The sequence below is a fragment of the Rhopalosiphum maidis genome, chromosome 1, assembly GCF_003676215.2.
Source record: "Rhopalosiphum maidis isolate BTI-1 chromosome 1, ASM367621v3, whole genome shotgun sequence".
In the NCBI taxonomy this organism is placed as follows: Eukaryota; Metazoa; Arthropoda; class Insecta; order Hemiptera; family Aphididae; genus Rhopalosiphum; species Rhopalosiphum maidis.
This window is the reverse complement of record NC_040877.1, coordinates 10,120,856-10,138,794: the sequence shown is the minus strand read 5'-3', so window position 1 is coordinate 10,138,794 and position 17,939 is coordinate 10,120,856. Positions and strand designations below refer to the sequence as shown.

General features: G+C 27.0%; 2 protein-coding genes across 2 annotated transcripts; one reads left to right on the top strand and one right to left on the bottom strand.

The window, feature by feature from the left end:
- Positions 1-209: 209 nt before the first annotated feature.
- LOC113550629 (protein mago nashi homolog) lies at positions 210-2,601 on the top strand. Its single transcript, XM_026952581.1, has 2 exons — positions 210-486; positions 1,365-2,601. The coding sequence occupies exons 1-2, from the start codon at positions 444-446 to the stop codon at positions 1,763-1,765; spliced, it is 444 nt and encodes a 147-aa protein (XP_026808382.1). The 5' UTR covers positions 210-443; the 3' UTR covers positions 1,766-2,601.
- A 3,412-nt stretch (positions 2,602-6,013) lies between these two features.
- On the bottom strand, positions 6,014-17,459 carry LOC113549347 (feline leukemia virus subgroup C receptor-related protein 2-like). Its single transcript, XM_026950605.1, has 9 exons — positions 16,999-17,459; positions 16,783-16,908; positions 8,576-8,913; positions 7,985-8,209; positions 7,686-7,827; positions 7,038-7,249; positions 6,805-6,908; positions 6,613-6,723; positions 6,014-6,519 (listed from the first exon to the last, which is right to left on the bottom strand). Exons 3-9 carry the CDS (start codon positions 8,852-8,854, stop codon positions 6,240-6,242), a joined length of 1,353 nt encoding a protein of 450 aa, XP_026806406.1. The 5' UTR covers positions 8,855-8,913; positions 16,783-16,908; positions 16,999-17,459; the 3' UTR covers positions 6,014-6,239.
- Between the last annotated feature and the right edge of the window lie 480 nt (positions 17,460-17,939).

Genomic DNA, 17,939 nt, shown 5'->3' with positions numbered 1-17,939 from the left:
CGATGTGTAGTCATGTGTTTGTGTGTGTGTACATGTGCGTGAGTGTGCGAGCCCGTTTACGGTGCCACCAATGGTCGGCCGTGTGCTGGCATGGAGGAAACACGAGCCCGCCGTATTGATTACTCCGTGCGGGATGTTATATCGTTGCGCGGGCAAATGGCGCCGTGGGAAATCAAGCGTTTTATCGGCCGGCAGCACTGCTAGCCTCCATATCTCTACGGCCGCTTTATTTACGGTTTTCCTCGTTTACGGCATTCGGTGTTTTCGGCATACGGATCTTATTATTCAACAGTCCAACTGGCGATACATTATCGATTATATCAAACAAATACTACCTAGATGAAGACATAAACTCGTGTTTAAATCTTTCCACTTTTATGCGAGGAGTGCTGAAGACCTGAAGAACTTGTAGAATCCAAACTTTAACGTACCCAGCGCTAAGAATGGCAGGAGAATTCTATTTGCGTTATTACATAGGACATAAAGGTAATAAAGACTACTCCGCATTTTTGTCGGCAGACTTCTTATAAAAGACTGATACCGAAAAAATAATGATCGTGTTCGATTAGCTATTATTATATTGTTGTTAATTTGTTTATTTTAATTTCTCCATTGTCGTAAAGCAACTTGTCTTGAATTTATACTAATCAATCATGCTGTTTGGATCTGAGATTAAACATGTTATAATGTTTTACCAATTTTTTTTGTGAAAAAAAGTTGGTTTGTTAGTAAATAGTGGAATGTTAATAATTCACATGATGATAATATGACTACAATAAAACTGTTATAAATGTGTGGGTTTTTTTTCATCTGATGCTTGATACCCATGCATTCAATTATATGTAGACATGTAGTGATAGATTAAAAACGATTATAACATTGTTCATAAAATCACAACTTCATTAAACATTATAGTTTTGCATTTTATAAGTGTGTACTAATAACTTAATGGCCATATGAAATACGTGTAAGTTCTAATATGTTCGTAAATTGTCGGTACATACTATATACTTTTCTACAAAGATATCAATTAATAATAAAATAATTATTTTTTAAGAAAAACAATGGTTCTTAAAACAGTTGTATTTATTAATTTTGTTTTTCTATAAGTTTCATAATAACTCTTGCCTTGTGTATTTTAAAAACGTATGCGACATAAAATATAGTACCTATTTTTCTATACATTTACATTTATTAACTTGCATTGTTACTTTTTAATTTTATAATTGTATTTAATGCACTGTTACTTGACAAATAAAATAATAATGTTTTAAAAAAAGTGTTAAAACTATTATTATGTATATTATTTTCTAATAACCAATATTATAGTTTTATTTAAGTAAATCAATATTTTAATTTTTTAGGAAAGTTTGGTCATGAATTTTTGGAGTTTGAGTTTCGTCCCGATGGTAAACTCCGATATGCCAACAATTCTAACTACAAAAATGACACAATGATCCGTAAAGAAGTATATGTTCACCAGCCAGTAATTGATGAGCTCAAACGGATTGTATCCGATTCTGAGATAATGCACGAAGATGATGCCCTTTGGCCACCACCAGATAGAGTTGGCAGACAGGAGTTGGAGATTGTTATTGACGATGAACATATATCATTTACCACTTCTAAAACTGGATCATTATTGGATGTAAACACATCCAAGGACCCAGAAGGCCTTAGAACATTTTACTATTTAGTTCAAGATCTAAAATGTTTCGTATTTTCGTTAATATCATTGCATTTCAAGATTAAACCAATTTCATAAAGCAATTTTTTGATAAATAAATTAAATATTTAACTTAATGCTCTACAATAAAAAAGAAAAATCTAAATGTTCTTAAAAAATATGACCTAATTTTCAGTTTAATTATAGTATAAGTTTTGATTATTTAGCCTTTTTCAACTTTTATATATTAATTATTTTAAGTTTTTGAAACTGTTAACAAATTAAAGAAATCACAACACTAGGAATCATTTATACTGATTTAATAGTTTATATATATTATTATTTTAAAAAATGCTTGTAATCTAAGTTGACTTGTAAGTTATTATTTATAAATACTGACTTATTTTGATATATTTTCCATTTTATATTCACCACAAATTAAATAAAACAACAATTTTAAAACAGAATAAAAATCTTAATTTTTATGATTACCTATTAACATAATATTATACATATTTGACATTGTCAGATTTGTAGGTTGTAAAGTTTTAAGTATTGAAATACAAAAATAGTATTAGGACTATTTATTATATTATTTATACGTACACTAGCCAGATATTTTTTGATCATATTTAAAAACACAAATTGTAACTGGATTTTAATTAATTTTAAATTAACAACCAGCAAATAGTGATTTGTACAAAGTATAAAATATTTGGTTAGCTAGGAACTTAATATAAAAAATTATGTATGTATTTGACTAAAATTTGTATTCAATATGTTGGCAATATTGTACCTATGTTCTATTGTTTATGTAAACGTCTGTACAGTCAGTGTACATAGCAAGTTTGTATATATGTTAAAAAAATCATATGTCGAGATAACATATATATCATATTATATTTTTATATAATAATATAAAATTATCTCTGTTATTTATTTATATTTATTCTTTGATTAATATACCTTTATTTTGCCTCACCCAAAACAACTAACACCGTGTTGAAACAGTTTATTAAAAATAAATATTGAAGATTTTTCTAAAAATTATATGTTAATATTATATCTTATAAAAATTATTAAGTTAGGACTATTAGGTATTAAAAAAAAATTATTTTTTATTCAGCAATAAAATAGCCATTTTAGGCTTAAGCTACTCATAAGTAAGAAACTTAAATATAGTTTTCACCTTAATGAATAAGAATAATGATGACTTAAATAATGTATTACAAATAATGTTATTCACAAAATTTAAAATATGTATATGTATAGTATTTATCACTGCTTGGGCATGAAAAAAATAAAATTGGATTGAAATAATTCAAAATCTTAATAATTATTTGAACACAATATTAAAATATGCTGTATTTTTAAAAATTATATTTTGAAAATGGTTGAAAATGTCTCATCTATATTATAGACTATAGTATAAGTTTTAATTTTCTATTTTCTAGTGATTGTGTTTAAAAAAAACATTTTTCAACTTTTTGGAATTTTTTTTTTAATATATTATGGATGCTCAATTAATCCTGTTTCAATATTTTAGGCTCACAAATTGTAATACTTAATTTTGGGTATCTGTTTATTAATGTTACATTTTGAGATTTAAAATATAATTTTATAATTTTGACATTTTGAGTGTATATTTTAATGTGCTGTCTGGGCTCCACCCTACAGTAATACAAACCATTCTACATATTATATTATGTAGTAATAATATTTGTTCCTCAAATCATTCCAATGTGGCTAAATAATCTTAAAGTGCATTTATTGATTTGTAGAATTAATTTGTAAAAGTATAAGCTAGTAATTAGTTTAGTTATAAATTATAATTCTAAATTTTGAATCTGCATTGCATACTTGAAAGTTAATATAATTCACTTATTTTTTTCTTATAGTGATGAATATAATATTTACTTATTAAATTAATTTCAAAATTTAGTTTTATTGTTATGTATCGAATTTAGCATGCGGCTAAGGATAATACGTATATTTAAAATAAAATTTAAATGAGTAGTTTTTGAGTTATTTAACTTACTGAACATATAATAAGTGGAAAATTTGCTATTAGAGTGCTATGATGAAGACTATAATCTATAATTTATATTATCCTTAATACATAAATATAATTATGTAAGTTCTTATTCCTTAGTCCTTAGGTACCTATACATTTTAGTAACTCAGAAACTAGGTACTTGTTTAAATTTTTATGTACCTAGCTAGAAACATTAACATTTTTTAAAAATCAATTGCTTTACAAATTTATTATTTGCATTAAACCGGTTGTTCTTTTAGCTTTGATAAAATTAAGGAAGTGCCTTGTATTAAATTATATTTTTAAAATTTTAATCAAGTGAAAATGTTATCAATATTATATTAAAAATCGAAAATGTTTAAAAAAACCAATCTATATTGTAAAAAAAACTTATGCTCTATTCTTTCATTCTTTATCTTCTACAGACTAAAACTATTGTAGTATTGGACCTTTTTCAATTAAAGTTATATTAATAGATTGTTTGAGACTTTTTGTAGCTTCATTTTTAGCTCATTTAAATCGCTGTATACCTAGACTCTCATACATGAATGTGTTTCGGTCAACGAAAATCGAATATTTGTTTTGCTTAAATAAAATGTTGCCATTGATTATAGACAATAAAAAATTACTTGGACCTAATCAGTAATTTGGACTGGATACAAAATAAGATTAATATGTGTTTTTAATTGCTTAGAAATCTCACCTAAAATATTTCCATTCTTATTTATATATAGATTTTCTGGGAAACGGTTCACGGAAAACGGAATAATAATAATGTAAGAACTATTATGTGCTTATATATATATAAACATTCTAATTAAAAATAATTACAATAATTGATATAAAATGTTCAATTGTGTTTATATTTTGATCTATATATGTATACGATATACTGAAATCTAGTATTAGGTTTTATTAGGTACTGCCAGGCAGCTAATAATGTGATAAAAAAAATCACATCTATCTACTGGAAATAAAAGTCATTAAACCTGCTATCAATGTAAAATAAATATATTTACTTTTTAAATAAATACATCATACTATTATTAGTTTATTACTATTCCCATTATTTACCTTTGCTGTATATTGTTGAAGTAAGCCACTGATTATACGCATTGTTGTTGTCAGTGCCGCAACTACTGTCGGCTTTTATCTTATACATTTAAAAAATATATACCTAATCAACAACAAGAATAGTAAATTTTAATTTGTAAACATTGTGCATTTCATAAATATTTCCGATCAATTCTATAATATTATTATTATTAGGTAAATATATAATGAATAAATAATTTTATGAATTTAAAATGTTATGTATACCTATGTTAGGATTTATAAATTGTATGAATATAGTTTGGACAAATTAAAATTAATTTATACACAAAATCATAGCAGAATAATTGTCCTTTCCCGATATTAAGTTTTGGCACACGTATTTATACATTAGATTTCAATTGAACGGCGTAAATAAGAAAAATAGCTTTTGTTTTGCAACTAGAAAAGACAAGAAAAATTCCTGATTGACTTAAATTTGTTCATTATTAATTATTTGCAATTTTTATTCTTCATAATAATATGTCAGATTTTAGTATTAAGAAAAATGTGTTCATTTTTATTAACTTAGTATTAGCATACATTTCTATAAAATATGATTATAAAGTTACTTATTTATTTTTTCTTATTATAGCGATACCTAATTTTAATTTAAATATAGGCACCTTAAAAAGTTTTATTAACATTTTTAACTATCTATAATTTTCCTAACTTTATAACCAGTACAGCCAAAAGTACAAATAAAAATAATTTTTTTTTATGAATCCACAAAAAAAATTTAAATTACATTAATTAATATCGATTATTTTAAATTGTAATATTTTACAATTAGCCAAATTCAATTCACGCTTATACATATCAACTTTAAATTATTCAAGTCCTCAAAATCGTAATTTTGACTCTAAATATATCAACCTGTTAACTAATTTACTTAACATCAATAATAATAATAAACCAACAAATAAATAATAATATATCTGAGTGGTGTAACATTTTTTTTTTCGGAGACTTAAGACTTGAAGTTATATCCTTCAATAATCAGGCTGACTTAATATAGAGTCCGACTAAGACATATTGATAACTACCTACCTATGTCATTCTGTTAATAGGTAAAAAAATTATATTTTAATTTAAAAACATATTTTTATAAATACGGTAAAATTGTAAGAGGTATACATTTTTAATTATTACAATGATAAATAACAGTACAATATAATAAGTAATAATAGTAGTTCTATAATATTTAAAAAATTCAATAATGAAAAATAAATACTTTATATTTTAATAAAATACGGAATATTTATAGGTTTAAACCTTACACTTTAATTCCTTTCTAGGCGAAAATGGAATATCATCAGATCCTTAAAATATATCAATATAACATACTTAAATAATTTATATTTATAATATATTGGTGTGGTGTTAATAAATTACAAATACTTGAGCCAAATTATATATTACTTATGATTGTAAAATTATCATTAATTAATTAACCAAAGATTTTTTTTGTTGAGCTGCTTGTCGCCGCAAGTCCGACGGTATCAAGGCTGTGAGAAATGTTCCTACGACTAGTGTTCCGGACAAAAATAAATTGGCTTTCTTGTCTCCAACTGCGTTAAATATCCATCCATAAAGACACGTGAAAATTATGCCAAATACTTGCACCACTGCATTTAACATTCCACTTGATGTTCCTTCGGACTCTGGATAGGTTAGTTCGGCCGCTAATTCGTATCCGACCGCTAAATAACCGTTCATAAAAAACCTGAGAATGTATAAACACGAAGTTATAGTTTGTTATTTGTTTACACATTAATAATACAAATATGATGAATATTTATTTTTTTCACTCATGTACCCGAGTAAGGTTGCTGACAGATACACAACTGATATGTGCCCGCAAGACAGTGTGAATGTGTAGACTATCATGCCGAACAACGAACAAGCATACACCACCAAAGTCGTTTCTCTAAATGTTTAGAATATTTTATATTAGCATGATTTCATAGCGATATCATAAGTAAAGAAATAAACGTCTTTATAAACATACTTGAAAAGATGAGTTTTGTCCAAAACAAAACCACACAATACTGAACCCACCATTCCTGCAAGGACGATCGTTAGACCTATCCTGCCGGCGTCCACCGCATTGTCCTACAACAGGGTAATAATTATTTGTTACACACATACATATCTTATAATAAGTATTTATCGAATTGATAATATTAATAATCGATAATTATTTCTTAAGCGAAATCGAACAAAAGTGTCTTGAATACTTACAGGAAAATGTTCTAATATAATTTGATTGAGCAGAGTGGAAATGGCATAAAATGAACCGACGTTCATGCCGTACGACAATAATAATAAAAGGAATCCATAGTTGTATATTAGTCTCCACAAAGACTTAATGAAGTTTTTTGGGTCGTTATTATTAGTTGCCCTCTGATTCGCTTGTGCCAAACTTGGTGGTAATGGGGGTGACGGCTTGACGACTGTCAACAGATGAGATGATTATATGAGATATTATGTTGGAGTTAATGAAAATATTTTATGATAATAGCTAATTGTTAAGTAATATATGGTATAATGGTGCCAAATAGGGTCTTAGAAAATGAATGACATATATAAATGACTATATATTTTTTTTTTAATTAAAAAAAGTATTTTTCGTACCATCTGAGTTTAAAATAAGCAAAAGTACAATAAATTGTCACGTTTCTTTGATTCACGCTATGTGTAGACAAAGACATTATGTCATATTATAATAGAATTTATAAATACTCACACTGTCTACACCAATACAAAATAACATAATATTTTTTAAAATATAATATCGAATTAAAGTTTAAAAATAATGCGAAAAAACCGTTTAAAAAGGACGGCGGATTGAGACGTAATAAATATTATCAATAGTTTTTTTATACTTACACAAGTATATTAATAAAAATACTAGTGTCGAAATTATAGCCGTAGCGTAAAACATTTTTGACAAGCCCGAAGATATCTCGTACAAATCATCGTTATCTTCAACCAGCAGTGGTGGTAGCAAGAAGCCCAGAGCTATACCGAACTGAAAAAAAAAATTACATGTTTATTAATCAATTACGGTGTACATAATATAGGTACATCGTCTTTTACGTTTACAGAGTTACAGTTGTTAAATGATACTAGGTATATAAACTAAGACTTATTGGCTGTACTTAATATTACATAATTTAGGCGTTTACCTGATTTCCAAACACTCCGATTGAACACGCCGTAGATACTTCAGATGGGCCAAACCATACTGCTGCCAGACGTGCCGGCAAGTTCAATATGAAAACTTGTGAACTAGCCGCAATCGTTTGACCGATCATGGTCATATAAAATCTGTCTGGACTGGAAGACGCGACTTTAAACCAGGCACCGATCATCGTGCCGAATGAGCCGGCTACCATAGCAACACGAAGACCCTATACAACGCAGACATAATATTAGAAAATTAATTATATCAAGTCAAAACGCGTTTAAAAATGCTTGTCGAATGAAAGAAAAAAACACAAAAACAGATAAACATATTGTATACAAAGTCAAATTTTATTTTTTTTAATTTCAACCAACTCCCACCCTGGTAAGTGATAAAATCCGCTAAGTTAAGCAAATAGTGAGTAAAAAAATGCAAAACTCTGTATCTTGTCCGGATGCTTCGATAATAAGTGGTAAAAGTTTTTAAAAATTTTAAATGTTTTAAGGATGTACTCATTATTATTAATACCAATGAATCATTGGCGTTGATTATATTATCAATTAAACTTAAAATAATTATAGATTATATTTACCATTTTTTCTAGTATCCACGATGCCGGGAATATGAGTGGTATGTAGGTAACCATGTATATAATGGATGTGAAATCCACAGCAAAACTTGACACATTATAAAATTTAATAATCACGTTAGATATGATGCTGTACTGTATCCATTGAACAGCATTGATCATCGAACAGAGGACAAATAGCATCAACATTAGCCATCGTCTTTTGTAAAGTTTACATTCTGTGATTATTGGCTGTATGTTATTATTTCCGGTGACACCGCAATCCATCGTGCCGCCGGACATGATTTCTGTTCTTTAAAACCGTTCACCTCGATGTCATAATTTGATTACAATATATATTACTGTTAACAAATTTTTCAAAATCATGTTTTAGATATTTTGTACTTGACATTTTATAGTAATTTACTTGTATATCAGGTGCGTACTGTGTATACATAAACATTTTTTTTTTTTGGGGGGGGGCGAAGAGAGGATCAAAGATGTAGATTTTCATACTTACGTAATAAAAAGTTCATTGAAGGAACCAATTTTTATTCTATAAAAATATACATAGTAATTTCCCAAAAAATTTAGAGAGGGAGGGTTGACATCTCTCCCACTCTATGTATTACAATTTACAACATTATTATTTGTCAACATTATAGAAATTATTTTTTCACTGTAATTATTTGACTTTCGTTTATTTTAAAAATTGGTTCAATGTTTATATTATATGAATATAGAGATTAATAAATTGTTTAAGTGTATTTTACCGTTATGTATTAAAATAATAAGATGTAGTAAAAATCAAATATATAATTAACAATTTAATATGATATAATATATAACCTTATAAACCACGAGTCGTATATATATATATTCATAAGCTATATTATTTTATTTTATAATTATATTTTTAAACTTATTTAGTATGTCAATAAAAAATAAAAATAATAATTATACCTTAAATTGTTATATTAATAGGTATTCTTAGAACTGAGTTTGTGTGTTGCTCGTGACTATCGTTTTCAAAATTATATTATATTATTATTATTATTTTTAATTATTTTATTATATTTAAATATTTTTTTTTTTTATTTGGTATAAGCAATCTATACAGTTTAGTTCAATGAGCTTATGTGATAAGAGTAACAACAAAAAAACAAAAACATTACGTGATAGGTATGATTTAAGCAGCCACCCATTAGTGGCTCTTGACTTAATGATTAAATTTTTTTTTTTTTTAATTTAGTTTTATTGTATGAAAAAATTGATCACAATTTACAATAGCCCTACCAAATATGCCATCTGCGCTAATTAACGCACGTTCAATTTTAAAGGATATCTAGTATTCAAATCAATTATCTACTTGAAAAATAATATTTTCCACGGTCACAAACATATCCCTAATTCAAAAAGAAAAACATTTTCTAGTGTATTCTCAAATACTCCTTATATCAGACCCAGATGCAAAGTTTAAGGGCCCATTCCCCTGTGGTTTTTAGACTAAAAGGATATTGCCCCCTCCTAGAATATAAATCAAATCCGCTACTGATTAGACCAATCCTTTTCTTTTAATCTTTAAGACAAATACCTAGTTTACCTATAAATCCGATCATCGAATTAGTATTATCAAAATGCCTTTCTGACCTAATATCTAAAACATACATATATTATTCAAACCATTTTCACAATTGTATTTAGTACTCATATTATTCCACAGTCACTAATAACTTTCTTATGTAACATTGTATAATTAGCTTATCTTTCTATTCCATTTATTATGTTAAATATAATCTGTAAGTATTAAGCTAAACTTACTTTATTATTTATATTTTATTTTCATCATGCAACTGCTAAGCTATGTATAAGAATAACTTTTGTTAAAAAAAATTATATACGATATTTACAAATTACGAATAATTAATAATTAGAATGAAGATATTAGGTTAACGGTTTTAGTACCGTTAGTTTAAATATAATACTTAACAATATGTATAATATATTTTAATGAATATTTTAGAAAATGCCAAAACAAATACTAAGCAGTAAGTTATTAATTTATCTATAAAATATCGTTTTGTATTTAAAATCAGCAGGTGTATCTCTAATAAAAAATTAATTGCAATGAAAAGAATAAAAATGAAATATTTAAATAAGAGCGTTGAGAAAAAATTAATAATATTAAATAAGAAACTGATTGAATCAATTAAAGTACACCAATGTAAAGTTAAAACTGCGAAAACATAAAAATAATATTAATAACAGACCTATATATTATAATATTATACGCCTGCATGTTTTATGTTAGCATTATTGTTTTGTAAACGTTTCTTGTTATTAAGCATACGAACATACGAGATTTAATACACAAGTTTTATTATTAAATTGCTTGTTATATCCTCGATTATATCTTTATATACATTTCAATAAGTTAATAGAACTATAGAAGAGGGCATTTTGCAGATTTTTGACCACAATGGTTAAATGGTCAGTCATTGATGTTAGTGTTAAACTTATGAGTTATGACCAATATTATACATATAATATTATTTATTCTGTTATCATAATCATTGTAAACAGAGAATCAGTCAATAAAATAATTTTTCTATTTACGATTAACAAAAATATTTCACAAAATTTAATAATAAAGGTATTAAGTGCTAATTGGATAACAATAGCCGCCTTGGCGATACAGTGAAAACCATCGTCTTACACCCCTAATATTGTGTTGCACTGTTTTCGTTTATTTATCATATCGGTAATAAAATAGAGCAAATAACAATATTTTTACAGAAGAAGTACTTTACAAGTTTCTAATTATTTTCTTTAGATAAAATATATAATAATATTATATAAATATACTTTAGAAAAAACCATACAATCTAAACATTCTAAAAGTTTTATAATAATAAAAATAATGTATGTATTTAAGTATATACATATACGAGTATATAAATTTGTGTGATAAATAAAAAAATAACAAATTGAGACATACATTCGTGAAACAAAACGAGTGAAGAAAATCAACCATTGACGGTACTCAAGAAAATATTAATACTTTAGTAGGCTTAATAAATTGTTTCTAAGTAGTTTAGTATTTACTAGTTTTAAGATGATGCCGAATTTAAATATATTTATTTTTTAATGTAACAATATTGTTGGCAGTTTCAAAATATGTTTTATTTACATTTTTTTTTTTTTAAATAGTTTATTAGCTGAAAAATTTATACGTATCAATCGTATTATTATTAAAGACATATAAGTTATTATAGTCTATGAGTATTCAAATACATACCACTTCTGATACAACGACACATATTAATTAAATGATTAAACTGATTTATACAATACTATGTAGTTTGCACTTCTATAAAGCTTGTCCAGTTTTTTTTTATATTTATCGCTTATATAATATGTTAAAAAGAAGATATTTGGTGATGTTTTTTTTTCTTGGTATAAAGAAAATATATCTAAAACTCGTATATGCCTACCAAACATACCAGTTATTGATAATACTAGATTTTAAAATATAAAAATTAGCATTGGAATTTGGAAATTTTATAATATAAATATATATATGTGTGTATATTAATAAAAATCATTAACAATGTTTTTGTTTAATTTTTATGTTTGAATAATTTAAAAAAATCGAAACCATTAATTATACTGAATTAATGTTAATTTTTAGTCAGGCTTATAGCTGAAAGGTAGTTGGAGCTATTTTCAGTTTATAATATACATTTTATATTCTATGACTAAATTTCTATAGCTTTCATAATAGGCATCAATCACTGATTTAAATTTGTATAACAAACGACAACATACTACATGTTATTTATTAATTGCTTGAAAAAAATGTATATTAAGTGCATTTTATGTAAGTACTTAAGTCTCAATATCTAATGATATAATATTTTAATGTATAATAATAATATATTGCACACGGGTATGCGCTGCATCACGCGCATTGTACACTCGTTAACTTATGCACATATACATTTAAAATTTTTAACCATCATTGAAATAATTTACGTAACCTGAATAGGTATTTTTATTTTTTATTCAATGTAAAATTTAGGATCTTTAAATGTTTAATACTTAATTTATAATTTTATAAGTGCGTAGAGAATAAAAAACATTTAGATAATTTTGTGCAATGTTGAAACATACATAACTGAGCCAATTGCAACGGCCAACGGCCACTTGTAAACAAAAACTTTGAGCGATGAATGACTCCTATAATTTTCAATTTTAAGCTGTTGACCTCGAAGTTCAAATCCATATTGAGATTACTTTATTGACTTATAAGAATTAGCGTCTTTCAATTAATGTTATGTGTGATGTTTAGGCGTTTAGCTGATAATATTTAGTTGTTCGTACATGATACATCATGTATTTTGATATATTGGAGTGCATAATATACTTTAACATTTAGAGTAGTTTATTTAATTGATTTTAAAAGTGCGTTTCATCTCCTCTGTCGTCTTAATTTCTAACAAATTTATAAATGAATTAACTTTTCAATTAAAAGAAAAAAAATTATTAAGTATAGTATTTAATAAATAATTAAAAATAGGTTCAAAAAATATACATGACTGATTGCAATGAGTAGTAGGCATACATATAGCTCTGACAAACTATAAAAAGCAATTTATGTTTTCAAAAGATATATACATATATATATATATTATTTTATTTTTCAAATAGACGGAAATACGGTCAACACTCGTATGTCGAGTTGAAAATTTTAAATTGAAATTTAAATTTTGACGGATGCAAACACTTCAAATTTGAATGTGGGTTATGGTAAAACGTGAACAATTTATGAATTATTATCATACACATTATAAAAAAGACCTTCATCTAATTCAATTTTTATGGGAGGAGTTTCCGTGCAGTTAATTTGCAATACCATTTATTATTTACTGTAAAATTATCAGGATGAATAATCAGGAGACTAAACCATGAACTTCCAATTATTAAATTAATATTAATTTCTAGTATATGTATATAATGCGTGAAATAAAAATTGTAATATTTAATAATTTTTACGAAACATATTATAAATAAATATTTACATACATTGATAATGATTTTGAATGAATTTGGATAGTGCATAGATATATAACTGCACAAGTAGTATTAAAAGTTGATATGATTTAAGCACATCAATTAAAATTCTTACAGATTTAGTAAAATAGTAAATTAGTAATAAAATTTATACTTAATGAAAAATAAAAAATATATATTTTGTTTATAATGTTTAGGTAATATATCAAACATATATTTGAAAAATATTTAAAACTACTTATTTATTATTTACTAAGATGAAAAAGCGGGTTTATGGTGACATATAGTAGGTATACGAAATATATTAAATGTCTCGTATATTAAATTGATGATTAAAAATTAAAATAAATAAAAACTATCATTTAGATAATGCACGTAACTACGATGTAGATAAATCTCCATGACTATTATATTGTGCACGAAACAAAATATTATATTCCATCACATGATTCTATAATCTCATGTGTTTATGAGTGACCTGTTTTATATCTACGAGTAATCATCTAAATATTTTCAGTTCTAAGTTTTGACGGGTTTCTTTTCAAATTGGCTCTATCAATTATTCTAAAATTCTAAATTTATCACTTTTGTAGTAAAAATACATGTAATTAATTTAAATTTTCAACTATTAACCTACAATAATTACATGGAATATTGTGATGACAGTAATCTATTAAATGTTGTATTATTATATTGAAAACTATAATTCAAGTATATAGTTTTTTTTATTTGCATACCTTAGACATTACATATATATGTATAAGATCATACGATTTTGAAGAAAGTAGGCTGTGAAGTCAGTATACATAGACCATTAAGAAACAGAAAAATGTCTGTTATAAATAATAGCATTTAAAAATTAAAAATAACATTTTTCATGGTAATTATGAACAAATTGTTTATTTTGCGATTCATGATTATTGTTATAAATTATAGTTAACAGGGTTGTCGTTGATATAAATTTATAAATTATAGTTCATTATTCATTAAATGTCACTATATTGATTTAATAATATAAAATATGAAATAAAATGAATGTCGTAATGTATATACATATTGTTCAAAAATATTTAAATTATCAATAAAATAATATTATATATAGATAATAATAGTGAAACTTTTGATAAAATATAAATTATTTAATATTTTATTCTTTAAAATGAATTACATTTATTAATACGTTATTAATGTTTAATACATTTTTATAATATGATGAGGACTGAATTTATAAGTTGTACACCATTATCTTGGAGAGAATGAAAAAATAAGTTAAATAATAATTTATATTATCTTTTATTTAATTACCACGTCCAGTACTATTATACGTGGAAGATAAATTATTAGTAAATCATACTATATAGGAATTTTATTTTTATAGATAATAAATTAAATACAATAACCAAATTGCGATTGAATACTGTAAAAATATGTTATTCGTTTATGTTTTTGTGGCTTGTTGATCTTGTCATCCCAATAGATAAGCTTTATATTTTATTGATAATAATATTATATATATATATATATATATATATAATACACGCATATTTATTATAAAAAGTATTTTTTGTCCCGCGATAATTTAAAATCAAAAGAAAACCTGCATATCAATGAAGTTTATTTCTTGGTTTTTTATCTACCTGCGGAAAACAATTCAAAATCCAAAGGATTAAGGAAACGATAGTCAAATAATTTTCATAATCAAAACATTCAAAATCATCGAAGAAATGTAATACTCAACAAATTACTTACGAAGATCAACATTAATATTAATACTTTATATCACCGCCATCACTGTAAAACGCTGAACGACTATCGTTAAATGTACAGTTTAATATACTGTACGAGATTCAAATTTAAAATATATAATCAAACTACCAATTAAAACACGCGAGTCATAGGTAAAACCTACTATTACGTATAATCGTGTCTAATCATCATAATATATTATGTTTATAGAGGCCAGTAAGTTGATGTATAATATAAGATACGAATGATACGACCGTTTTACGGTCATAAAATAATCATTTATTAGATTTTTTCGTGTTATTAATACGAACTTTTTTTTAAGAAGTAATTTTTTTTTTTCAATTATTCATCAAAGGGTACTAGGTATGACACTGGTGGCGATGAAAGACGTCGTCTACTGAGCCCTCCGTGTTGCTATGCAGTATCACAACTGTGTTCGATTTGTAAATAGTTTATACAGTTCATCTTTCGGCGGGAAATAAAAATTTGAATATTTCGCACGTACAACAAGCACATTCACGGACTAAAGACAACGATGGAAGACGAAAATTACGCTAGTGATATTTACAGCACTTTCATCGCGACAAGCAGACAACAGACAACAATATTTATAAAACCGTTGAAAATTACAATAAATCGTTATTATATAATATTAGAGGTATAAGGAGCACGATTGCACGAATATAATGTTAATGTTGAGACGGATACATATTTTAGACGAAAATTCTCGTGGCGTTTCAAAAATCTCCGTGCGTGCGCACAGCGAACAAAATAATATCATACACAAGCATAACAATATATTATATTATTATGCCCACCGAGAGCAGTGCGGTGGCGCTGTAGGTATATGACACAGTAAGTCGTACTCGAAGCGCTAAAAATAATTATGCGCCCGCTGCACGGCACAGCGTCTCGTCCGAAATCTGTGGCTGCCACAATCAAGCAAGCATTATAGCTATTTTGTATGTTTACTGTTGATAATTCATTATCATTATCTATGCAATCACGTGTTCTTTTTAGACGCCAAATACGTTACCTATTTGTTACAAACCGTTTGTTTATTGAATAGTTACCTACAGGCAGTACGCAATACACTAGAATTATAATTTATTAAACGTAAGTACAATATAATAATATACAGCGTGTACTAAGTTCGGTGTCGTGATAAAAACGGATTTTCATCATTAACCCATAAACAATGTATGCTATTAGAATTAAAAATTTAAATTGTTATAGATATAAAAACGAATAAAAACCAATAAAATATAACATTATTGATACATACCTCGCAATGAATTGTGGTAATATTTAAGGCGATATAGGGGACATTGGGGTATGGAAGGTGCTGTGTATAATATTATGTACACAAGAATGAAAATAATTTAAGGTGTTAGTTTTAAATATTTGTTTACCTCGTTATAATTAAACACCTATGTGCTGTATGTGTCTAGTCCAGGTCCCGGTGGCGTACAGGTGTGTGCGACGGGGAATACTGAATAGGTAGTCAATCGATGAATGACCGGCGTAATGCACGTGGACTATATTATTATGATATAATAACAACAATAATGTTAATATTATAAAATATATTATTATTATTAAAAATTATAATATTATAAAAAAAATACCGGTTCTTCGTTGCACTCCGCGGACGCTGCAGACCAGACCTGCAGTGGTTGTGATTGTGGCGGCGACGACGACGTAACCGACTCGGGCTGAAGGTGCTCCACTAGCGGCGTGCGTTTGCCGACTCCCGGGCTCCGGCGACGGCGGCGACACTGAAACCGGTTCGGCGGCGGCGGCGTGGCGGCAGAATCGATGACGTCGCACGTCTGCCGATCGGCACCGCGTCTCGGGATTGGACAGACTTCGGCGGGATGCGCGCGCTACTCGACGGCCGCGGGTCGTTCAGGTAGACAGTCCACTCGCCCGGCAGCGATTAACTCGCCACCGACGCCACTCCGTGCACTGCACTCGTTCTCGTAATCGCACGACTTGTTGATTAAAATAGATAAAAAATATTAAGAAACGTTCCGCGGTGTACACGTTACAATCATTATTAACATTGTATCGTAATTCACGAGGAATATTACTATATTGTTGACATCAGTCATCGAGCTTTAAAAAAATAGGATTATATTATTATACGAATAATTGTGTTTGGGAAATATTGGAAAAACTATTACGGCCCATCACTAATGAATAATGATGATAGACGGTAGTTGTAAGTGTACCAACTCGTACGGTGTACGCTGCAATGCAATCAAATGTGTATAACAGTTACGTACTTACGTCAATAAATTGATATAACATGTTAATATGTAGAAATCAGTATCACAGAACCGACCAAAAACGATGCTACAACATACTCTATACATTATACGGAAATACTGAATGCACACCGCATTTCGTTTCGTCCGTTCCTCGATAATTTCACGATATGGAGGGGTAGAAAAGAACGACATGATGTATTATAAAAAGACACGTTTTCGTGGTGTCTGAGCAGCTAAGTTATAAATTGAATGAATTTTATTCTTTTATGATGATATAAATATATATATATATATTA